The sequence below is a fragment of the Cardiocondyla obscurior genome, linkage group LG01, assembly GCF_019399895.1.
Source record: "Cardiocondyla obscurior isolate alpha-2009 linkage group LG01, Cobs3.1, whole genome shotgun sequence".
Classification (NCBI taxonomy): domain Eukaryota; kingdom Metazoa; phylum Arthropoda; class Insecta; order Hymenoptera; family Formicidae; genus Cardiocondyla; species Cardiocondyla obscurior.
The window spans coordinates 1,010,597-1,037,385 of NC_091864.1; the positions used below are offsets into that span (position 1 = coordinate 1,010,597).

General features: G+C 42.9%; 2 protein-coding genes across 6 annotated transcripts in view; one reads left to right on the forward strand and one right to left on the reverse strand.

Moving 5' to 3' along the window:
- The window catches only part of LOC139101155 (uncharacterized), a 166,145-nt gene that overhangs the window by 16,907 nt on the left and 122,449 nt on the right, over positions 1-26,789 (reverse strand). The window lies entirely within an intron of this gene.
- The window catches only part of LOC139101479 (uncharacterized), a 53,895-nt gene continuing 39,177 nt past the window's right edge, over positions 12,072-26,789 (forward strand). Inside the window, exons 1-3 of the mRNA XM_070654639.1 lie at positions 12,072-14,469; positions 14,593-14,697; positions 14,885-14,923. Coding sequence (XP_070510740.1) covers positions 14,467-14,469; positions 14,593-14,697; positions 14,885-14,923 — 147 coding nt within the window. The 5' untranslated portion in view covers positions 12,072-14,466. The remainder of the gene's footprint in view (positions 14,470-14,592; positions 14,698-14,884; positions 14,924-26,789) is intronic.

Below are 26,789 nucleotides of genomic sequence, written 5' to 3' on the forward strand. Positions count from 1 at the left end.
CTAAAATAGAGAATTAGAATTATACAGTCGATATTTAACTGGCACCGACGATGAAAAGTAAGATTATGCTTTTTACGGTCTTGTATGTTTGATAACGTTTATCGAAACGCCGTGAAAACAAAAAGTATATTCCGCTACCACGCTGCACGCTAACCAATAAAAATTTTACGGGCGTAGTTCAATTCGCCCCAGGTTTACGATTCCGATGTAACGTATACGTATTATCGCGATAACTTCCGATTCCGTTTACGAGAGAGAATTTCCGCGAAATTCCAGGATACGCCAACTCTCGCCATCTCGAGAATTACGACGCCCGGTATAGTTGGCCGTTCCCTCCCGAATAACCGCCCTTCTAAAAATGTAATTGTTAATAAAAAAGTAATACGCGCAGCGAACAGAAATTATGAGAACAATAGTTTCAGAAATGTCGGAATCGTGACCGAGAAAAGTCGCGGTATAAGTACTATCGGCGTTCCCCATTTATTGAGGAACCGAAACTGGGACCAGAATGCTTATTAAATATTTCATTAAAGCAGAACCGAAACCGGAATCGTAATTTCGTTTCGTTCCGGGCCTCCGCCTCGAATACGAGTACACTCTTGGCTCGCCAACAGTTCCCTTTTTTTTTTTTTTCCTTCCCCCCCTTTCCGAGTTATCCCTTGACCTCGTTTTCCGAATCGTACTTTCCGACTTCATTGACCATTAAGCCGATTTAAAACGCTGCACCTTTAACCCCTCGGGGTCCGTATTTCACGTCTTACTCTCGCCTCGCTATCAGCGCCGAGAATTTCATCTCTTTATTTCCCGGTTTCGATGTAAATGGAATAACCGAGTAATTTTATGTCAAGATAGATCGAGTCTTTTCATTAAATAATTCAGAATGTTTCTTTCGCAGTATCGCTATCATTAGTATTTAATCGGACGCCGGCATTTAAATCAACGCGATATACAGCGCACAGAGCCTATCCCCCCAGGTTTCTCAACTATTTAAATTATAATTTCACATCGTGGATGCTCTTGCGTTAGTTACGGAGAAGGAGATTCGTAATGTCACTGATTTTTATGACCCGTGAATCTGTCGACATCTTGTAACTCTTCGCGATTACGTTGCTCCCGGCGCGAGATAAGTAATGTAACAAAGAATGATTATGTTCCGATGTACAGGCGCAGTATCTTGGCCGAGTATTCAAGCAGCAAGACGTAACGAGGTCAAGGAAGCTAAAGGGGAGCTGCGAGGCATACATAACCGGCTGCGTAACTCACGACGGAGCCGCAAAGCGTCATAAGGAACTCCGGGAAGAGGAAGGATTATTTCCTCGTTCTCTTCTGCAATTTCACGACGAAGGCAAAGGTAAGAGACTTTTCGAGAAATTATCGCTAAGTGAATCCAGCTTCTCCGTCTTTCTTCTTCGTTATTCGAACTTATCTTGATAGGCCTTATCAAACTCTTTGTTTTCTCCATTGCGTTATTTGGAGAAGTCGTGGAAAAAAAAATTAAGAAACCGATTAAACGACCACTGGATGAAATACATTCGGCGAAAATTCACCGACTCGCAAAATTTTCAGTCCGCTCGACGCGCCCGTGTATTTGGCGTGCACAAATATGTAATATGTGCATTCTTTTTGAAAGAACTTAGGAATGTTTAACGAAATATCGACCCCTGCCAACCGCCCGAACATGTGAATTCCTCCTGATAAATTAACATCCTGCGGAGAGTATTTAAAGGGTGAGCTTTGTGCTGAAATTTTCTGCGCACAACAAAAAGAACTGTAAAATCTGATCACGGTCCGTTACATATTAATATGACGAAGCACGATTTATTAATAATAATATTTGAACGCTACTTGAACACGAATAATTTTCGGGACAGTATTATGACACATTTTCCGCGTTAAGAAATCGCACCGACCTCGTCTTGCAAAGCGACAGTCCGTGATATACCGTCAAAACAACAGTACGCTTCTCCATAAATCTCTACAGTTAGCAACTCGTTATGTCCGCGTGTTAGCACTTCTCGGGTAATAGCTGGTGGCTTCGATGCAGTCCGGTGCAGTTTGTTTAACGAGCTCCTCGTCCCCTGCCAATCGCGCGAACGTGCCCACGAATTCGCTTCAATAAGGGGAAAACAACGGTGTCCCGTGAAATGGAGTAATTGCAGACGCGGTTCTTAACGAGTCGTGAATTCGTCGAGGCGTAAATTCGCGGCACACGCGTAACGCGAAGAGAAAAAGACGCAAGTCCGCCAAGCGTATATTTTTTCAAATAAAAGACCCGCATGAGATTTTTGTCGATAACCGGAATCGTACGATGTTAAAAAGAAAATCGATGAACTTTAAAAAATTTTGTTATTAGTTACGCGAATATAAAAGTTACGTTTAATATAAATATCATAGCGCAGTTTACGTATATTTTTTTTTACAGTGGAAATTCTTGATCGCGCTTACCAGTTCTTTTTTTTTCTTGATATTAGTTTGCTTACTCATTATTTGCTATTTACTGACAAAATTGATCTTTTAACTCGACACTTTATTGCAAAAGCATCGCGGCACAAAAGCGTAACACGCTTTTGATCGTTGAAATATAACACCTTAACTGCTGACATGAGGATTTAAACACGATCGAGTGCCAACGAGAGCTTTGTCAAAGCTCCAAGTAGCGCAAGGACATTCCGGAAGTTGGAGCGCACGAGCGAACGAGGTAGCACGTGTTGCACGTTCCACTGAAATATTTTTCAGGATATATTCCGAGGTACTCCGCTTTCGGCAGTGAATTCACATGGTTTTCCAGTTTTTCGTAGTTTACCACTGCGGTGATAATATGAATTTTACGTAGCGCCCGTAGCGCAACGGTTGGCCGCAATATCGCTATCTCGAAAAGCTAAAACTTTCTTTGCAATTTTTTTATTCCTTTTTTTTTATTTTAGTAAAGATTTGTTTAAAGTGAGATACTTTCATTACTTTTTATTTGTTATTTTTAAACAAAATCCTCTTAAAGATTACTAAGATATAATAAATTCTAATATAAAAAAAAATTATTAAACATCCTGATCATTATTAATTAAAATTTCAAATTACTTATAATACATAAAACAATATTTTTAAAAATAAAGAACTGCCTCTACTTTGAACAATTCTGTTTCACCGAGACGCGTTTAATTCTCCACGAAAACAGATGAAAGATGGAAAAATTCCTAAACGTTGAATTTATTAAAAAAAAAAAAAAAAAAAATCTCGGACAAAAAAAAATAAAACGACAGTATGTCGATCGTGACGTTACAAAGGGCAGGAGAGGAAAAATCTGCGTGAGTGGCTGAGAGGTACAGCGCGTGCTTTGTTCCTAAAAAAAAAAGCGGCTCGGGGAAAAAAAAAATCGTCCAAAAGCTGAGCGCAGAATTAAACACGCCGCGAAAGTGACGAAAAAACGGCGCTTATGATTTTTTCATTCGTGAAGAGTCCCAACAAAAAGAGAGAAATGGGGAAACGGGAAAGAGGAACGGCGTGGTTCCACTTGGCATTACCGCGTAACAGGACCACCACTCGAGCTTGTGCAAGCTTGTCACATCGAGCAGTGGATGCTGCCACAAAGGTGGCGAGTTACAGACCGATTGTACCGAATTTTCAGTTGTGTTTTTGCGGACGTTTGATAACGCACAAAAGCACGGCCACCGATTCAAAAAATTACCGTCGAGAACGCTACTATTGTCGATCGCACGAAACATAATTTTACATTGTCCGTGCACGGTAAAAAAAAAAAAAAAATTACATTGCCAATTTACATATAACTGTTTTTATACAGTGCATCTGGATCTCGGCACGAAAATAAATTTTCTCTTGAATGGAAACGCAAAGCCCACTTACATAAGCGATTAATCCGCGAGCGGGGATTAAACGAGAAAGCTCCGTAAACAGAAAAAATTCGAACAAGCCGGGGAATATTTTCGGCGACAAGTCGCACGAACGTGTAATTAAGTCCGCAGTTCGCGACCTACTTGGCAAAAATTGGGGAGGAAGAAAGGAGAGCAGTCCGAGAGCGGCGGCGTGGGAGATTCTCAAGAATTCGCGGATTGCCGATTCTCTGCGACGCCGGGCACCGAAGGGACGAAGGAACGATTCAACGTCGACGAAGTACGAAACTGCAGCTGCACAGTTTCTTACCACCGTTCGGAACAACATAACTGTACCGTTATGAATAAAAGAGGTTGAGAGAGCCGGACGCGATCGCCGAGTGTCGGTATTCACGTCGCGTTTTCTCGACCGCGGTGAATTTGTCGATCATTTACTCGTGAGAATAAAGGATAATTCCGGAACCGAGTCTGAAAGCTCGAAGGACCTTCCCGGGAAAATTTTCAGAGAAATTAACTCCACAAATTAAATACAAAAGCATTAATTCTTGTTATTCTTTCTAATTTCGTCAAACTCTTCAATCCTCATTTTGGATCATCAAGATACTCACGATTAAAATTCGTAAATTGCGATGTTTAATTGCAGTTATGTTTTCACGATTCTCGATAAAATATAATATACAGCGCAGTTATGACGTACATAGAATTTTGCATCGCGACGTTGTGCGCCAGCGAATTAATTTAACGAAAACGGGAGAATACGAGGATGAAGGTAACCGCTGCGTGGCAAGCACGATCCAAGTCGCTGCTCCATTCATTTGGCGGCTCTCGTTGGAAAATTGCGGGTAACCAAAGTGAAATAAAACGGTCTCGGAATTTCCGTGCGACGAACGCCAGCGCTTGCAACTTCGGTTCAACGAGCGACTCGGTATACAAATGTCACGGATTACAAATGACCGTGGCTTCGCCAACAAAGAGCGTCGGCCGCGTAACCCCAATAATAACGATCTCGAATCACCTGTCGCAGCTAATGAATTAATACCGCCAATCGCGCGAGCTTGCGGCTATTAAATAATCGCGAGCTGCAACGGAATACGTTATCAAATACGCTGTGAAAAAAAAACTTCAATAAACTCGCACTAGTAACAGCTGCAAGAATTTAAGCTTTAGAGTAATCCGTTTTGTAATTACTAGTCCGCTTGTTGTAAAAAAAAAAAAAAGAAACAAAAAAACTTGCGTTATTATCTTCAACTTGCAAAAAACGTGACAAGTTATTTTTTTTTTTAATCAACGCGCGTTTTTTTCTGAATTACGCATCCGCAAGGGATATTTAGGATTTTTAATATCAACATATTTAACAGCGTAACCGGCGAACGGCACGCGGCGGTGACATTGCCACTTCGAGATCTAGTTTCGCGTTGCGCCAGCTCTCTCGCGCCCGTCCTTCCGTAACGAACGTTCCTTTTCCACGGCCACGACCTCGCCCTCGCAAGAGACTGGGAGTAGTTAAATGGAATTAAGGCGAAATGGAGCAGCGTAAAACTCGGCTGCTGTAACGCACGGGGAAAAGGTAAAGCGGGAGGAGACCGTCGCCCGCGCGACGTTAACAAGCAACGGCGTAAACCGTGTGGCACGTATTGTCCATTTAACTTCTTCGAGGCATTCAATTAGCCAAGCTGTAACCGTGTCCGCACTCGCGGCATCAGATATTCAGAAATTATCGATCCTACACCTCGAAAAAAAAAAAAGATCGGCTTCGGACTCGAGGAAAGCATCTGGCGGTATCTGCCGCGGCGATGAGAAACGGGAAGATCGAAACGTCTTGCTGGCGATGCACCAAAGTGGCCAATTGATGGTGCAATCATCCGAATATTCGCGGGTCAACATTCCATTCGCTGACTGGGCGAACTTCGCGAACGGAGAAGACCCATTATGGAAACGGGAAGAGAAAGAGAGAGAGAGAGAGAAGGAGAGAGATTCGATGTATGAACCACCGAGCGAATTTACGATTATTACTGATCGAAATTGTGGAGCGAATATTAGATTACTCGAAAAATGGCTATATTTGGTGAAAATGCACTTACAGATTTACGATAACAAGAATTTAAAATGTATTGATGTCCTTTTAAACGCTCGAGCCAGCAACAAAGAATAAAACAAATTGGTAAGTTAATCAGCACTTACACACACTAAACTTGAACGTGTTAAAAAAAAAAAACAAAAAAATTTAGCCGACAATTAATGCGCTTTCATTAAACCGGTTTTCTGCCTCGTTTCCCGGCGTTTAGCCACTGTCTTCGCTTTGCGTTTAATAAATCGAGCCAGGCTTCACGCGTTCGAGTCTCAAGTCAACGCATTAATTAGCACGAGGAATCGCATCGCGAAGCATTCTCGGCAATGACTCGCAATATCTACGTTTCGCCGGCAAGGTCTCCAATATAACACACAATTCGTTTGAACAGGCAGGATTGTTGCAGTTGCGACACCGTTATTGCGCGGCGATATTTCTTCCGCGTCCAGCTGACGCGGAATTCGCCCGAGTCGAAAGGCGCGCAACATCTGTCTGAAAAAGAAGGAGCCGTCGGCCGCGAAGCGCTCTTATCTAATTTCCTGCCGCGTGTAACTCCCACGTCGTCGCGTGGAAACGGCGCAGATATCGTCTCGAATAATTAGATCCCAAGGCCGCGTCCCGGCACAATGTCTTCTCCCACTTGACGCCCCGCCGTCGGCTCCGCTTTCCGCCGGCGGTTCATACGTGAATGGGAAGTATCGCGAGATGCACGTGCGTCCGATACGTTAGGCATTCCACTTACGCGCGGCAGATCGCGAGGGAAATAAAAGGCGCCAAGCAGGGCCACGAGCTCCCTCATTCATATAGAGCGCATCACGTGCGAGATCATCTTTCCGCGCGTACGTTTTTATCAAGCGCAATGCGATTGATTATCCTTACGATTGTGACGAGCGAGAGGATATTTAATTCGATGAAACTTGCATCAATTTTTCCGGCCCGACGCCGTCTTTTCCTTCTTCCGCGGAGCTGGTCTACAACGCGTCCAGAGATAAGTCATTAAAGCGGACAGCTTCCGCGAGCGAGTTAATCACGCGGGACGAGGTCGAGATGCGGCCGCGCCGGGAGGAGGGACGCGAAGTAATCTCCCAGTGCTCAGTGTTCTAATATCCATTAGTCCTTCCGATATCCGGCTAATCCATCTCCCGCAAGCCGTTTTCCCGATTTGCATACCTTCCTGGCTTTCTTTCCACGGCGGCGGCGAGCTCGTTTGTCTCGCCGGGTCCGCAAGAAAACCGTAAGGTTCGATCGTATATCACGGAGAAGGAGAGAGCCCGGCAGCATTCTCCGGCAAGCTCCGGGAATATGGAGATGCCGCGATAACCTCGCATACCGAATTACCTTACGAGAAAGGTCTATATATCCAGCGCGCGCTCCGTCGAGAAGCGCGCACCACTTCTCGAATCAATGTCACTCCACCTCGCCCCGTTTTGCAGCGGTTTATTAGCATAAAACGATCGGGCAGCTTGGCACACAACGCGAGATTGAAAAACGAAATTCATTAAGCTCCTTAGTAATTTCCGTGATCTTGAATAATGCTGTCGCGAAGCTAAGCTACCCCCCATCTTTTTTTTTTTTTTTTCAATTCCCAAACCACGCACGAGGTGACAATTTCGATAAATAAAATCACGACAAATCCACCGGGAGAAAAGAATTGAATCCCGAAGAAAGCAGCAATGTTGTACTCTTAACTCGCGGACGATTGCGGCGGTCGATCGTAATACTGTTCTCAAAGTTATTAAAACGAGTGGCCAATCAAAATTACTGCGATTAATCGTACCGCTTTAAAATAATGAAAATTAAATTAATAAAATTCTTTTTAACGAAATGCAAAATAGTTTGCAGTAATGGAATTAATAAACGTGGGCCCGTGGGAATTTTTTCATCGAATAATGAAATTCTTTCGTAACGAAAGTTGCAATCGCGCGGTACATACGTCGCACAATTTTGTGTTTAACGAGGTTTCATAAGTAGGGCAAAGGGTAGAGAAGCGCGCGCGTGTTTCAAGGCTCGCCGTATCCGCGCTGTAACGGTCGGCGAGCACGTAGTCGCAAGTTAATACAGCCGATATACTACGAGTGTACCCGTGGCCGGGGTACCGTATAAAGGAAACCTCGTCGTGTCTGCTCTTTACGACTAATAATAAACTGTACCTATAGAGTAAGTCAGAAGCCCTGCGTTACCGCGGCCATCTCATAATTTTCCGTCAAGTTACTCGAAACAGACAAGAAGCGGCGATCGTTAGACGTGGGATCGTTGCGAAATGCAATAACTTGCGTGGCTCATTGTCGCGCGGGACAACGGTGAGTTTACACGCGGGATTTATATATGCGAAATTATTATCGCGCGAATAAATTCATTGAAACGTACGGCGCGAGCGGCGACGCAAGCTCGGACCAGGCGTTGGTGGTTTAGCTACGCGATAACGTACCGTAACACCAACTTCGCATTTATTCGATCGAATCCTGAGATTTTTTCATGTGAAATCTTTTCCCCCCCCCCCGTTTTTTTTTTCTCTCCATGCCTTAAAGCCGACGAAGAAACGGCGAGCTACGCGAATCGAGTCGATTCGCTTCGCAGAGACCGGCGAATATCGACACGCGGCATTCCGTTCGTGATTTCTCCGCAACTGAACGCGTATTATTCGCTACATGAGCACGAAGTGGCACGACTCGCAGTGCTTACGCGAGCTCCAGAACAATCAACTGTTAATTTAATCTCGTTCGAACAAACCATTAAACTCAATCGGTTACAATTATGTAATATTAGTCGTGAAATACTTTCGCCAACTGATCAGATTTTTGTACGCGATATTCCGATTATAATTAAGCTTTAAATTAAATTTTAATCGGTGTAAAGTTTCGCAGAATTTTCCACCGTCTTTACTTCGCCCGGCGCTATCTCGAGCTCCCGATGTTGCACAAATAATTTCTCGGCCGAACGTTAACTCGCGCTCTCGTGCTAGAAGACACAAAGAGACACGCCGCATCCGTGATTGCTGTCGCATTATTTACGAGACATTTTTCGGCCGCGCGATAAACGTCACGTTAGTCGCGGTCAATCGGAAATTGTCCCCCAAGATTGATTTGAATTAATGACAACCGAATTTCTCCTGTGAAAGTTTAATGGCCGCGTCTTGTTTGTCGAGTACAGTTCGCTATCTCGACCGAATCGCACTCGTCTCTCTCCACCAGCGAAGTTAGTTTTCGAGCTATAGCCGAGTCGAAGAACCCGTTACAAGGTGGATGACCGAATTAAAGTTCGAGCAACTCGTGCCTCTGTATGCCACCGCCGGGAAAACTCGTCGAGAAGCCGTCGAAAGGAACGGAGAAAAAGAAGAACGGAGTCTTGCGTAACGATTTTTGCATGGCCGTAGATTAAATTGCATAATATTGAATTGTGAGCTTCACAAGCATAGAAGTAAAAAAAATAAAAAATAAAAAAAGAGAGGGAGAGAGAAAGAGAGAGACGCTTTTATCGTCAAGAGCGATTATTTTTAATTCGCGCAAGTCATTGAGGAAAGCAAGAATATTCCAAAGAAAATATAGCGGCGGTCGATCGAGCCTAAAAATACCGCCAATCTGCAACGCATATTTTAATTATCAAGCGAAAATATGCAAATTCGTGAAGACTTCATAAAGCAGTAAATAATTGTTATTACCAAGCAGTTTAATGATCTGGATGCGATAAAATAATGTTCGCAAAACTATTAAAGAGAAAAAGTGTTGGAAAGTTTATTCCCGTTTGCTTTTCCCAAGCAAAAAAATTCAAACGTTTATTTCAATATATTATCGAAATTCCTCTTCAAAAGGAGGAGACACTTTAAGATAAATCGGCTAACAAATTTCGTCGTCAACCGAGACGTCAATTTATACGGCGTCGGCTTGCAAAAGTAACTGCGCCGCTCTAAAGATATCGCGAGGAATCAATCGGGAGGGATTAATACTCGGAATAACCGGGAGAAGTTTCTGAATTTCGAAATTAACGCGAGTGAGTAATCACGAACGGACGCGAGGTCTCTCGGCGTCGAAAATGAAAGAGACCGAGTCGGTTTCTGAACGGGGGAGAATTCAAAGAAGCGCCGATGAGACGGCTCAGCAGGTTGCGCGAGATGACAATGAAATTCAGAACGTTCTCGAGGACGCGCCACGCCGGAAGAAGTGCTCGGCGAAACGGACAGATCATAAAGCAGCGGCGAGATGGGCAAAAGCGAAGGAGCACGAAGGGGGGGGCGGAAAGCGCGGAAAAGCAGAGTCGAGAGGTGGAACGAGGACGAAGGGCGGCTGGGAAGGAGGAGCGCCGGAAAACTTCCCTCCGACGTCGCCCAGATTTCGCCCCGCGGCGTTTCCCGACCGTGTCCCGTGAATCGTAAAGCGGGTTACTCGTTTCGCGACGAGGAGAGGAAAGCGGGTTTGTCGACGTTTCCTCTTCTTTATACGGTACAAGGGACTTACATCCCCGAGAAGTCGAACGAAATCGCGCTGTGCCGCAATCCGGTGCCCTTTTTCCCTACCGGTAATAATAAAAAATTTTAATCGCACGGCTTTCAATCGGAACTCCACGGCGAAGGTGTAAAGTCGATTTTTCTTCTTTGATTTAATTATTCTTTGATTAAAGGATTAACGTTGTTGAAATATCCGCGGATTGATTTCGAACGGTTAGACTCGTTTTGCGTGAGCGAAATAAAAGCTCGCTGAATAAAAAGGGGTTGGTAACGAACGGTAAAATTATACGCGACGCGTTTATTCGTAAACACGTTTCCTGCGACGAGTACCTGCACGTGAGAAATCTAAACACTAAGCAATGGACGGAAACGCTCGCGTGCAATCGGTGCATCGCTCTTTCGCATTCTGCACGGCTCTGAACGCACCGAGCCAACGATTACCCGGATTGCATCGTATGCAATTCCCGGGTGCAGTGACCGACCTTGCGATCTTCAACCTGTCTTTCCGGCTTGGCCGTAAGTCGCTGTCTAGAATGTAATCGTCAAACTGTTGGCCCGCGCAAATTGTCAAAATGAATCAGAAAGGTCAGATATGATAAAGGCAGAAAAGTGCAAAAGCAAAGTTTCCATAAAAAATTTAAATGCACTATTTAAATTAATTTAGTAAATATATAAAAATGTAATTTATATAATATAAAAATTCTGCCTATTATTAACGTAATTTTAAATTGTCCTTCGTAATAATTAAAAGAAAAAAAAGTATATCTATATATGAATCGGAATAATATACAGAATTTTTATTTGGTACAAGTATGTCGTTAATACTTCAAACGTCGGAACAGCACAGTTTTAAAGTAATTTTAAGCCCGGTTTAAACAACCCGTGACAACGCGTGACAGAATTAAATGGAAAACGAAAAGTCTATAATATATTCGTACGTCGGAGCGCGCGACATATGAAATTATAACCAGAATTCAATTTCAGATTAAACTCTCGAAAATAAATTCGAGATGAAAATCTTCGCTAAAACCGGAAGGATAAAAGAGTCAGTAACGACGTTCAAAATTATTTAATATCTAATAATATAACGTTAATAGATCCAGATGGACTGGAAAGCTGCGGCTATCAAACGAGTTTCTCAAGATTTATCGCGGATAAGCAATCTCAAATAAAAAAAAAAAAAAAAGCGGAAAAGCGGCCGCTGATATCGCGTCGAGAAATATTTGCTCAGACTACGCACCGACCTGCGTGCACCTGCGTGCACGTGTGGTTGCACGTGTATACAAACAGGATGGCTGGGGGATGACAAACGGCCCGGGGGAGGGTTGGCGTGTCGTTTAATCCCGGCATTCCCCCGTTCGACGACGACCGTCCTGTGGCGCGATCACAAAAGCCGTCGTTAGTAACTTCAACCCTCGGCCCGAAACTTACCCCTCCGCGCCCAGGCGTCTCTCGCTTTTCGCCCGCAGCTCCATCCACCCCTAGCAACTAAAACCCTTCTTCCTGGTCCTCGCAGATAGAAGGATCGCGTCCCGGCAAGACAGGTAACATATTTTCCCGATTAATTGTATGACGAGACAGGATTACATCGGAGAATGTATGGCGCAAAAAGTTTTGAACTGCCGCCGCGAACAATTTCGAATATAAAATTAACGCCCCAACAGTTTCCAGCAGCAAAAGTAGTATTAAAATAATCGCGACGAACTTTACTTCTATTTCCGTTTTATTAAAAGTATTATTTTCCATAATGGAACTGTTAAATTGACTCGGAGATCAAATTAATTTAGCGAATATTATTTAAAAAAAAAAAAAAAAAAAAAAACTGTGGAAGACCGAGAATGATTTCTACGAGACCTCTCGACATAATAAATGAGCGACGTTATTCTCAGTTTGAATTAACAAAACCGCGTTACGCAAAAAAATTGCGTAGATGCGAGCGAACGCGCGATTACTCCAGATTCGATTAAGCGAGAACAGCCACGATTGGAAAGTAATTAAGCCGCAACGATAGAAAATCGTCGTCATAGGTCTCCGATCTTTGGCGAGGTCCTAATGGTCGTTTAATGTCCCGGCACGAACGACCAGAGAAAGGGAGGAACATTAATGTGTTTCTCGCGCTAACGACGACGAGAACCACGAGAACGGCGGAGGAAAAGGCAATGACGACTTCACGAGCATGACTCGGTCTTGCTGATCACGAGCCTATTATGAATCGGCTGACAGAGCCAGATATTCGATCGACAATCAAATGGAAAACAGAATAAAGTCGTAGTCAATATATTTCCGCAAATCGCAGCTCTCCATTAGCTTCATTAAAAATGGAAAAATATTATTGAATAAAATATTTTTATTAAACGAAAATCGAGATATAATAAATTCAAAATGTTAACTCTGTTCCATTGCAAATTTAATGAAGTTTAATGTTACACAAGAAAATATATATATAATAAATCTATGTTAAAATATATAGAAACGCAAATTTATACATTTTAAATTTAAAATAATTAACAATCTAATCAACGTACCTTGTAATCTACAAATAAATACCGTGATGCAAGCCATATATCACTTGAAAGCTCGCGATAAATTAAAACGAATATTCAACATAATATTCAAAATAATACGTGATGTATAGATTCACTTATAACACGTTTTAACTTTAGTGCGAAAGAGTGTCGGTCACGACGTGTAAAGTAAACAAATCTCGAGCGACCGATTGAACGCAAGTAAATTCTTTTACGGCGCGCTAGGCTACGTGAAGGTGGGAGACGCACGGGGGCGCTGGAGTGGGGGAAGCCGCGCTCCTCATTCCACAGCGAACGTTCGAGTACGAGCACGTGCCGGAAGGACGGTCCGGTCTTAACGAAAGTATTACGCACACTTGACGACCGAGGATGCATCCCGGCGTTATTCTACCTTCCTCGATCCATCCCCCGAACACGGAAAGTGCGTGGGAACAGCTTTTATCTTTTAACAGTAAGATATAACTGCGCGAGAAATCCCTGCACGCGGCGGACAATTATCGTTCGTATCATCGAAAGTTATTCGTCCATCGGCTCAGTCGGAGTTTCAAGCGACTGACTGAACGCGAGTAAATTCTTTTACGGCGCGGTAGCTTGCGTAAAGATGAGAGACGCACGGGGACGCTGGAGTGGGGGAAGCGGAACTCCTCATTCCACTGCGAACGTTCGAGCGCGAGCACGTGCCGGAAGGATGGTCCGGTCTTAACGAAAGTATTACGCACATTTTACGACTGAGGATGCTTCCCGGCGCTATTCTACCTTCCTTGATACATCCTCCGAACCGCGGAAAGTGCGTGGGAACAGCTTTTGTCCTTTAAAAGTAAGATATAACTGCGCGAGAAATCCCTGCACGCGGTGGACAATTATCGTTCGTATCATCGTAAGTTATTCGTCGATCGGCTCAGTCGGAGCTTAATCGAAGAGAGACTTGACCGACGGGCATCGCGACATATTCGGTAATGATAAATTCGTGTGATATTAAGTCTCCTATTCAGTGGAATATTCCACAGGCGTAGCGGGCAGGGGGCGAGGGGGGTATACATGACTCGCGCGCGGTCGTGTTATCGTGTAGAGGACAAGGACGATATACATACAAGACTCGCGAGCGGCGTACCGTCGCCTTGCTCAACATGGCCGACAATATGGCTGGTTACGATCACGCAGTTGGTATCGCGTGTGACCCATGGCAATCGTGCGACCTACGGCAAGTTCGGTGGAGTCAATGATCTACGTGACTCGCGCGCGCGGGCCGACCTTGCTCAAGATGGCTGACGACACGGATAGAGAGCCTGGATACGCACCGAATATTCACGCGGAGAGTACGGACGAATACTTTGACCAAGCAAATCTGTTGCTTCGTTTCAAGAAAGAATCGATAGAAGAAGCTGAATTAGAGAACTCTCGTCGCCGGTACTTAACAAACGAACCGTAGCCGGTTCGTCGGTTTTTTCGGGAGTGCCGTATAGTTGAGTCGCGCGATATTAATTTATCCGGGAGTGTCGCGAGTTTCCTGTGCATCGAAGGAGGGATCCGACAACTGAGAGGAGGAGGAGGCCTCGGATAGGCATCCTGCTTCGTCGGAGGAACCTCATGGTAAGGATCAGTTTTTATTTTCTTTTCTTTTACATTAATGACTAGTAGAGAGGTGAATAATTTTTTTTAAGCGGTCAAAAATATATCCGGCATTTCTACATTAAATTTTTATTTTTGTTACAGGAACACTGGTGCAACGAGTTTCCTGTGCATCGAAGGAGGGATCCGACAACTGAGAGGAGGAGGAGGCCTCGGAAAGGCATCCTGCTTCAGCGGAGCAACCTCATGGTAAGAATCAGTTTTTCTTTTTACATAAATAACTAGCTTTGTGGTTTAAATAATTGATACCTTTATTTTTAATTATTCATAAAAAAAAATTAAAAAAAAAATAGTTAGAGAGTCAAATAATTTTTTTTGAACAGTCAAAAATATATCTAGCATCTCTACAATAAAATTTTAATTTTGTATGTTACAGGAGCCCAGCTGTTTTACTCCGCTGCTGCGCATCGAATCGGTGAGTCACATATTTTTCTAATAATGCATTTTGGGTGGGAAAAATATATAACTTGCGACAAAATAGCAATGATTAAAATTAACATAATAATAAAAATTAAATTGAGACATTTATTTCGCGACGCAAAATGAACCACGCGAGAGAATTAATTAATATCGCGAAAAAGCGGCAACAAAAAATTATATTCAATCTAATACGACTTTTTTAAGATAAAATAATTTTTCCTGCAAAATTTCAACTGTCGGACTAATCTCTTTCGTAATAATATGCATATTTATTCATATATTTGCCATCAAAGGACCTAGTATTCGAAACGGTACCTCTTGAACTATCTTAGAAAGTACACAACTTCTCCAATTACGCTTAGAGCAGTATGCTGTCGACGTATTCGGTTTCCGCTTACAAAGGACGTAGAAATCGCAGTGTAGAACACGCGTCACACTCTCTGCCAATTCGGCAATCTTTAATGCGACGGGAGAAAAAAAAAATATAGCTCTAACTGTCTCTCGCGACGACAAAGGTGTACACGAATCGAGAATAAGGGTTAAGTGGCCAGTAACTGTATGGCTTATCCTACATTCGAACCGGACGATCAGCTGACCGAATAGTCGCGACACAATAGAGTCGACCCGATAAACCGAGCGTGGGATTTATCGGCGTCGCGCTCGGCCAGGAAACGGCGGTCCTACGGAAATATATAGGCGCGTATCCATTCCCCGTGTAAGCGAGCATCTCCCTTCGAAGGGTACAACGTAGCAAAGAGGTTCGACGTGACCGTTCGATCAGGGATGAATTAATATCTCTCGGGGGAAAAAAAATAATAATTCAGTCGGGAAAGTTATATTTATTTGGTTAGCTATGTGGTGGCTGTAACATCGGCGACACAGAAATATTCTTTTAAAATGTTCAGCGTTACGTAAATTGTACACGATACATGGGAAAATAATATTAATAATATTATACTATAAAATATTAATACGAAATATTTCACGTAATTTTTGTGTCATATGTCGGTCAGTTATTAATCATTACGGAGATAATATTACAAAAAAAAAACCCCCGACGGTATTTTCTCTGGAGTTTAAGGACGTTAAAAGTGATGCGATTACACGAAGCACGGTTTCGTTCCTTTTCTTTTTTGTTTGCGATTTTTCTGTTGGGATCATTTCCCGTCACATTTCTGTCCTCGCAAGATTGAACCTCGATTCCCTCTTTCACCGTTTCCGCCATCTATCAAATTTTCCGCGATTGGAATCTCAATGAACACCGATCGGAAGAAGCTCTCGCAGATATCCTCGCGTCTCTCATAGACACATTATCATAATCATGTCTTTACTCGAGGAGAAAAAAAAAATAAAAAAAATTACCGTTACCACAATCTTACATATTTCAGCTAATTGGAAGATATCCCTTGTCAAATCTTATTATTTTATTCTCCAATAATTAAAACATAGGTAAAAATGTTACAATCTTTAATTATCCAAATTCCTATTATTATTTTATCTGCAATTAGCATACTTTCTCGGACAAATTTCCCTTTCCCCCTCGAGATATTAATGTTCGTGTCTCAATTACCCGAGCGGAATATAGAAGTATACTTCGATACTGAAACTGGTGCCCTCGCGATTATAGGCGTCCCTCGCGAGGTTCAAATCGTGGCGAACGAAGTGCCATTGAAAGTCACCGTGCCGTTGCGGTGGCAGCTGTAGGTCGCGATGACTGGGTAATACTAAAAATAGTCGGCGGGAACGATGCCGGGGCTATTATTAAATCGCGATCGATGCCGAGGCAGTCGCGGCGAGTTATTTCAGCGCGCGTCCCGCGAATCCACGTGCGAGGGAGTCGAGGGGAAGAGGGCTGGGTGAGGCTGAGGGAGAAATGCCGCGGGACGCGGGAGAGCCCTTCGGAGCCGAGTCCGAGATAAGGACGAGGCTGGCGCGGCAAGTTGTCCTGTAGGGCCGATACGTCACGGCGCCGCGGTATCGTTGAACCTCACTATCGGGCGGAGAACTCGCGCGGATCTCGAGAAGTTAATCCGTCAGACGGAGATAATAGTCCGCGCGAAGCCCCGTCAGACTTGCACAGCGGTTACGGAAGTGGTGACTTCGAGATAATTATACATTCCGCTCTAATAATTTCCTCGCTACGCAACATCAAATTTATTGATACGAGAATTCAACATTTTTATTAAACATTACGTGGGATTCAAAAAAATATCTATCTTTTAATGACGATTTAAATTAAAAAAATAAAGTAAATGGGACGTAAGATAACGTTTTGTAAAAAAAAAAAAAAAAAAAAAAGAAATTATAATATAAACTTTTTATTATAATTGCTTCTTTCTAACATGTTAAAAAAAGGTATTTTTAGTATCGATATGTTAACACGACTATGACTGCACGGCACTTTATCAGTATATACAATGCGGAAAATTGCTGCGTCGATTTACGGCCATTAGCAGCTGATTATTGAAACGTTAATTATCATTAAAAATGCAGATATCTCTGCCCCGATTCGACTAAATTATCTCACGACTTTTTTTTTTTTTTATCGTCCATATTATGACTGCAGCTACGATGCGAAAAAGAAACAACTAAATTATACTTAATCACAGTTACGTCACGCGCTAATAATATCAAGCTGTGTCAATAAATTAACATATGAAAAATGAACCGTCAATAATACGGCAAGTGATATCGTACGATCAATCGCGATATCCCATTAAATTTGCCTGCGATAAGGATCGCGGCTTATTCAATTTTAACGAGGTACGTTACAACGTGCACGGCCGCGACGAAATTATGCGCGAATCCCGCGTTAAAACGTATCGTGGGCGCGTAACACGAGCGAAGTACTTTTTGCGAGAACTTCCCGCAATCGCTCTTTGCCGGCGGGCTTTTATCGGCACTTTTAATTCGCGCAGAATAAAGCCTTGGTGATTTATCGGCAACTCCGGACGGATCGAAGGTCCGTCGGCACGGTATTTATACACATATTCATACGCACACACGCGGCCATCTCTCGATTTAACGCCCCGAGCGACACGCACCTCTCCCGCCTGCACTTCGCGGAATTATATTAGGAACCAGCGTCCGATCATTCATCATATCAGCCCCCGTTCTTTCCCTCCCTTTTTTTTTTTTTTTTTTTTTTTTCCGCAAAAGTAGAATTATTATGGGACGAAAGGATCGACTTCGCATCGCGGGCTCATGCTTCGCTCTTTCTTTTTTCCCCCGCTCGTTCTCCCGCCGAGAACTCCTTCTCTAATGAGAAAATAAATGTCGCGACCCGAGGACCGAATCATCCCGCTATCGTGGTCTCCGCAACTTTTCCATCGCGTGCTGCAATTCCGCACGGGCATTTACGACGTCCCGCGACATTTGCGTCTAGATCCACGCGACGCAATAACAAGTTTTTATTTCACATCTCCGATACATTTCCACAAACGCGTCTCCTGCGAGAGATTAATGTAGCGAGAAAGGCAGGTTTATTCTTTTCGCGTGCTACTCCCTACGATTCACGGTCTCTCTCCGATTATTCCGGCGAGCTCATCGCGGATTAATGACGGATTGATCATTCGGTCCTTCCTGTTATAGCGTATAACGACCGTTCTCGCGATCGGCGGGCTCTCAAACGAGTTCCTCGACGCCCCGCGCGCAACGAGAACTCGGGCGACTCGGGCGGTTCGTGACTCGCTGCAAATTAGCCACGGTGGCGTAGATCGTGAAGAACCGCCGGTATTTCCGGAGGCGGATACCCGGTTGGCGGTTAACCGCCGCGCGTTTCAGAATAGTTACGTCGTCGCGGCCGACGCCGACCCTTCCGAGAAAGCTGTCCCGGCGCGAGGAGACGTTTAATTTTTGGCCCCCGCCAATTTCGGGTCCTTCGATCGGCACAGGCACGAATCTCCCTCTTTCTCTTTCTCCCTCGGCACCCCCGCTGGGTCGATCGTGCTATCCCTCGAATTCCCTCTCGTTCATCCTGACGCATATATCATCCCGCCTCGCCCCTCGTATCTCCGCAGTCTCCGTCATCGGACTACGTGAATGTCCCGCCGTTTTGTTCTGTTGTACGCTCGGTTGATTCGATTAGCTCTCGCTTGTTCAAGTTTTGGCGCGATTTTTAGGCAGTTAAACCGCGATTATCGTCACAAATGCAACGCAAACGGGATACGTTTTTTTTATATATTAGTTTTACGCTGCATGGATGGTACAGCACGTGAGAAAATGTCATTTATTTCGTGCATAAATTTTTTTATTCCATAAAATATTAATTTACGTATACATATATTAGGAAATAAAAAAGCGAATATAATTTTTGCAAAATCGCGCTTTATCTTTTTCTTTATTTGTAAATGAATAATGGAGAATCGTGTATTCATCGTGATTTTGTATCTTTTATTTCGATAAACTCTACCGAAACGAGTCTGGTGAAGCCGGAATCAATTTTCTAAAGTTCTTGAAAAGATTTCGATCACAATTACATAGCGAGACAACCCCTCAATTTTACGTTACGAGTATCGACTTAGGCGTTGAATTAGGTACCCCGAGTTGGAAAAACTCTGAAAGATCGTTCACCCTCGACCTTTGCCGACACCTAGTTGACCTTGAGATCGCCAGTAAAGATCCCGTCTTGGTCCAGACTCGGCGCAGCAACGGTCGAAGGGGCCTATCCCCTTTCTAAGGGCACGTCGTCCCCAGATTACGAATGAGGAATACGAAAGAAAGGCACAGAGAGAGAAAAAGAGAGACGGGAAGACATAGTATTCGAATAAATCCATAATTAAATAAATTACACAAAAATCTGTTATTGGAAGTAAGAACAATAATTGCCAACAACTAAAACAGATAAAGAAAAATTTCTTTTTCAATTCAAAAAGAAACAGACGTCCAAGAAAAATGTTCGATACTTCCAACAATAAATGTAGTCGACTCGATTACGAATAGAACGAGCATGAAAAATACTTTTCTCTCGGCGGCCGTGAGATAGAAAACCCGAAATTTTAGGACGCGGAATGTAAGCGTGTAACGCGCGCGACTCTATTCGAATGCATCGTGGCGCAGTGCGCGCACACGCCACGAGTGCATTGACCGCAATTCCCGACATACCACTGGAGCGCGTTTAGCCACCGCCGCTTGCCGGCGATTCGACAATGTTGCAGTGTGTTGCACTGTGCTACGTGCGCATAAACGATACCGTATCCGGGATCGTAATACACCACCCGGAGAGTAGTGATGCTAGACTGTAGACGGAACAGCGCGCTTGCACATACGTAGAGGGCGGGGGATAGCGATGAACGCGTATTATTCCGGCGTGGGTATGCGTGCAAATTAATTTATTAGCAAATAATGCCACTTTCGAACCTGAGCCGGTACGCGATAAGCCAACGATCCTCCGCGCGAACTCTGAAACATTTTTCTCCAGTCGCGCAAATTATAATATCGGTCATTCGGTCTTAAACGGTCTTCCGTCGGGGCAAAAAAATTCATCTAAGCCGGACGATTTCGTTGTAAACGAATATTACCTATATCATCAGTTAGATAAATTAATTATTGCCGCGTAAATAAAAGTTTCTGCTTCTCGATGAATTTCTTTTCGTATTTAAAGCCGCTGTAAAATAAATTAATGTATTATATACCAATTTCTGTATTTAAAATGCATTCTCGGTTATTAACTTCTTTAATATGCCGCTCGGTTGCCGTCGCGCCCGTAAACGAATCCGTAATTGTTTTTATTTCGCGAATCGGTTTATCGAGCGGGCACTTCACGGGTAACGGGGAGGAAAGAGGGTCCCGGGTGTAAACTGCGTTTCGCTGAATATCGGAAGCACGGTAACTGCACTTCCTCGCTACAACCTCGCTATTTGCAGGAATGCACGCACTCCACGAATGAGAGAGAAAAGCAAATGAAGTGAGAAAATTTATTTCGCTTATTTTATCCCTCGAGATATTCGAGACCGGCGATAACGCGATCGTCATATGTAATCGTCGTATCTGCAATAAATGGTAATAGAAATGTGCGATAATGTCCGTCTGCCAAGTTTGTTTAAAATAAAAATACAAACTTCCTGCTTAGTTATTAATTCTTATTAATTCTTTATTATAAAGTGTCTTTTTTTACATTCCGATTATCGATTGCATCAAGTTTAGTCAGGTTTTAGTTCATTTAAATTGGTAAAAAAATAAATTATTAATTTGCCTGAATGCTCGGGTGTTTTCTCTATTATTAAATTTCCCGCGTATATTTCTGTATCTCATTTAAAGCCCGACCATTAATCAGAATTCTTACGAGGAACCACTCTTCGCGACTTTTACGCGAGCCGCTATCATCCCTCTTTCCGAACCGCGCCGCGAGACGAATTGATCGTAGAAAGACAGGCGCGCCTTCGACACGCTGACTGTGACCTTGTCCCAATTGTTTCCCCGCGCTCGTGCTTTCGCAGCTCTACCTAGTCTAGCTTCGAGAGCCGCTTGCCTCGCCCGCTTCCTCGCCCGCAGTGCATAATGGTGCATATGCAACCAACGAACGGCACCCGAGCTCGTTCATTCGACCGCAACGTGACGTGTTGCAAGATCGAGATAAACGTCGATTACCAACAACGAATACAAATCACGATGCTCGAGTTGCTTCAATTATCGGAAAAACACACGTTGCGGAATAAGAAAAACCGCGCTCCCCTCCAATTAAGATTTTTTTTTTTCTTTTCTCGAACGATTTTTCGTGCAGCGAGACACCTGAGAGAAACTGTTAGTAGGGAAAACTTTCCATCTTTGCGTGTAAAAAAGGAATTAAAAAAAAAAAAGAAATTTTAAACGCACGGTAGAAATAATTGCACGTCAAGTACAAGACAATGTAAAGATAATGAAAGGGTAAAAAAAAAAAAAAAAAGAGAGAATGCGTATCGTCGATGTTAATACGGACGGCAAACAGTGGATTATGTAGCCACGGTCATCGAATGCAATATGATTTTCACCCCAGTGTTCTCGTCCCCCTGCATTCCATAGAATATGCATGATATGCTAATGCGCCGTGTACCTAATCTAATTATACAATTCCGCGGGAGCCTCGCCTCCCTCTAGAGCGCCGATCTATCGCTCCTTTATGCGTGCAGACGCACGTAAACGTAGACCGAGACATTTCCCTTTACACCGCGAGGCTCGCTTCTCGGCCTCTCACCCTAATAACGCGTGCCGTCTAATCGGCGAAGCCTGCGGATCATTGATTATCCTGCGCGGAGGTCCTTGACCCATCTCGAGGGTCGCGCGATTGGAAGTTGCGTCGATTATCGGATTCCCTAATGGGGCGATTCTCTTTTAGCCCCGGAAGTCCGGCGACGGTTCGCCGTTTTTTTTTATTTTCTGGGTTAAATTTGTTTTCTGTAACAGTTTCAATTGACAGGAAAAAAGAAGAAAAAAAAAGCGTGCATACTTTAATCAAGATAGGACATATTTAATTTATTTCGCGTAACGAGTTTCCTGTTTAAATGTAGAACCAAAATTGCTTGATGATATGAAGCATATTTATTTTGCAAAAAACCTTTAGACTTAAAAAGTAAAAAGACTTGAATTTGAAATGCTTAATGTAATGAATTTTAAGTCGATACACGTTACTTTCGACCGCTCGTGGACAAAAAAATGATAGATAATATTCTTAAACATTTTTTTTTTTTATTGTATGACGTAAATAATTTTTTTTCAACATTTTATATACCAATGATTACTTCGTTCGTACAAGTAGTATAACAATTTAAAGTTTCAACGTAAAATAATAGGGAAATGGCACAGTTTATAGCACGCGATTTACGCTCCTATCGTGCGAGAAATATAGAGGGGTTATATTATTTTGCAAATATTATTTTACTGTTGTTGAAAATTTCGCATGAATAGTCCGGCGTGCGGTATACGACGTAATGCCGATGGCGATATCCGGCTTTGGCCGCCGTTACCGTATTTTCGCGCGCACGGAACCGTGCGAGAGCCGTACGACGACGCGGGCCGTTTCCAAGAACGTATTATGGGTTTATCTTCTCCTTCTGCGCGAAGGAAAAAGCGCAGACCACGGTCGGACAGCTACGTCTTTCACGTTTACAAGCGGACGTGCGCGAGTCCCGGTATATTTCGCACAAAGGCGCCGACTCGCCGAGCAACAAAAATTCCGTAACGGAATCGCAAAGTTGGACGTAGAGGACCAACCCGTGACTTCGAAAAATATACATTTTTTTCGAGAGACCAGAAATATTCTGTCAATATTAATCGTTTCGTGCATTTATTATTACGATTATTATTACATTATCATATATTTTTATGTATTATTACAAAACGCACGTTCAAAATTCTAATTAAAATTTTAGGAATTATTAAATAATTCTTCAGCGCAGCATAACGTTAAAATTAAAATGTGCATCGAATATTCGTAATAGCACCAGTTACTAAATATATATTATTTTATGTTAAATAACTCAATCAATCGATATCAATAATTTTGTAGAAAATACTTTCGAACGACCTGTTATTGAATGCAGAACGTTTTGCGTAATCTCGGTTAGGAACTTCTACCGTATCTTTCAACACAGTACAAAGATTTCTATTGTTCAGTGATTGCCCAAGGTTGCATGCTCTCCTCCTCTCTCTCTCTCTCTCTCTCTCTTCCTTCTTTGTGCCACAAAAGTTCGGTAAAACTCACGCTGAGAACTGCTGAGATAACACATTTAAGATACCCCGATATTTTCACGGCGCGGCGCTCGGGCTAGAAAAACGAAAAGATAGAATCGCCAGGAGACCAATGTTTGCACTGCATTTGCTTACAAAGGATAATTAAAAACGCGCCTCACAAAGTTTCGAAAAAATAAAAGTTATTCAACTGCTTAATTAAAATTGCCATTTAAAATACAATGTAAAAATATTTCTCATTAAAATTCATCTCCTTGACATTTTCGGAGACATCTCCGATCGCGAACAGTCGATTCCGAAAATCGCCGAGTCGGCATCACGAGATTAACAGGGGCGGCGAGTTCGAAGAAGCGAGGGATTCTCCGAAATCAGACAGCACGGCAGAATAATACACATTAATACGGATTATGTAATTCCGATTTGCATTTGATTAGTGCACTTCCAGCGCGATGGCGATGAGTGACGCCTATGGGCGAACGCGCGGGGGAGCGCGGCAATTCCCCCGGGACGAGGTGGACTGGTAGACGGCCTTATCCCCGAAACGAGAATGGCAAGGGATCGATCTTGTCCGCCTTCTGCCTCCTCGCGCTGCTGAAACGCTCTTTGTTTCCCAGCATCGCGAAGAAGAAGGCGTTTCCACCGAGTTTCCCACCGACGCGACGTACATCGGCAGACACGTTTAATTACAAATGCAATTGTAATCCCAACGTGGGACGGCGCGGCCGAAATTAATGTTAAACTCCCCAGTCCACCTTTTGTTACGCCGCGTACAAGAAATTATTATTAACGCGAGAAATTAATCAATCATCGGTACGTAAAATAAATTATATCTTGTACGTAACAATTTCATTTCGCATAAAACTTCCTTTTTTTTCTTCTTCTTTTTTTATTACAAAAATTATAGCGCTATAAAAGTTTGCTAAACAGATGTTTTATAGCGCGGTTGTTTATAACGATAAACGTTGATGATTAATCGCGCGATTCCGCGATTATCAGACTTGCAAGATGGAAAATGCAGGCAAAAAAGTTGAGACGAGTTTGATGAATATACAAAATGAGAGACGTTACTGATAACGCGGCGGGTGAAAGAGATCACAGCTGTCGATCGTCAACCGATGATTATTACCGCTCGTGGACGATGAGAACGCGAACAAACGGCGTCGATCGCGTTACCCCGATCGATACTTGCCTAACCGCGCGCGTACCCTTCCGGCAGCTATTGATAACCGTCGCCTGTCGGCTAATTAATTCGCCGAGTAACGTAATTACTCGAGATATGAGCGCGCGCACAGACAGCGACGAGATATAATATACAGGCTGTCCCAGGACACCATCTTCCCTGCATTCTTTCACCGCGGATTTAACGACTCGGCTAATCTCGATCTCACGCTTCTGTTTCTCTCGATATGCCGTACATTGTTACGGCTTCAAAAAACTAATCAATTAAAAAACTTACAATAAATATAATAAATTCGCTAAATTAAATTTATATAACAATGCATTACAAATAAATCGCATCATATAAAAATGTATTCTATATGGCTGAAAAAATGTTGCAGTAACATTATAACTTAATTTACTGAATTATACATAATAAATATATTATCCGTAATTAAAAATAATAATTAGTACCGTGCTCTCCCGACGCGGCGATCGCTCGCTACAGCGAGCAAGTTGCTCTTAAACTACTCGGGCAAATCGTGCGAGAAAGGTTACGGTAATCTGGAACACCCAATGTGCATGGCCGTACATATGTATATGAGTATGCATTATACAGTCGATACGGGGCGTCTCGCGCAACGGGTGCTCACGGATTTACGCCCGAGCGAGGATGATCTTGTTAATTCGCCAGCAGATTAATGCATTCGGCGCAGAGGGTTAAGCACTGCGGTGTGCGACGCGCGACTGATTTATCGGCGACCTAATTGAGGATTAATGACGCATTTTTCGCGCGTTACCGTTCACGGGTGAGTTATGAAACGGCGGACGGACGACGCGTCCTGATCCTCGCGACGTGAACTCCGCGTATTAATGCGTGCATTATCTTTCGGAGTGTAAAGTCCGATTCTAATCGGCCGCGTTAGCATCCGATAATCTGAAATGGGCACGACAGATGAGAAATTAAAAAAAAAAAAAGCGGGATAACGCAAGATGATTCGTACCTACGCGGTTTTTCGAATATCAATAATTGGATTCACATGTCGAGAGTGTAATCCCTCTTAAATTTTCATAGATTGTTCAGACGTAATTATTAAATCGGGAACAACAATTATTTACGGTCATTCAACATATGTAATGTCAGTAGTTTTAAAATATTTATAAATTCCAAACTTAATTAATTAATTGAGCATTTAAATATGTATACGCGCAAATCAAAAATAATTTGTGATAAATTTCGCTCAAAACCCGATGTCAATTAAATTTTGATAATATCTTGCCACTTGCATTAGCGTTGCAGCGAAAAAGCGAATTAATTACGTGAAATTCAAAAGGGAAGAAAATCAATTCTACGCTTTTAAACATTTAACAACGTCGACGGCGCAATAGGAATATTAAAATCATAATTTCGGTATACCTGCAAATACTAATTGCAAGAAATCTACAATTGAGCAGCTTCAAGTTTTGCCAAATGTTTTCGTGAGGTCGATTAAAAATTAATTCCCCATCAATGTGCATATTTAAACAGGTCATTAATTAAATTTGGAATTTCTATTTCGAAACGTTTACCGTAAATAATCATCGCCACGATTTAATAACCGCGTCTATTGTCTCCGATGGAGGAAACAATGCGTCAAAATATAAATAACGCTAGAAAATAAATCAAACTCGCCGCGAGTGAAACTTAACATTTATAATTCTTTGAGGGGGGAAAAAACAACCGTTCTGTCGCGACAAAAATATCTTTGCTTAATAATTGATCGATATAAACGGCACAAAAATCAATTTCGCAAGAAAATTTAATAAAATTCAAAAGAGTGATAAATTATATATGTCATAAAGTATTAGAACTTTTATTATTAATACGTTCCGTGCTATGCAAACGTGCAGTTGACATAAAACGAAGCAGCTACTCGCGAACTCGCGCTTGGATCTTGAGATCGGACGTGCTCGACCTTACTTGGATTATCGAAACTACGTGGCCGTGAGGCTCGTCATGGTAACACGATCGATACACGCCGACGTCGAACACGAACCGC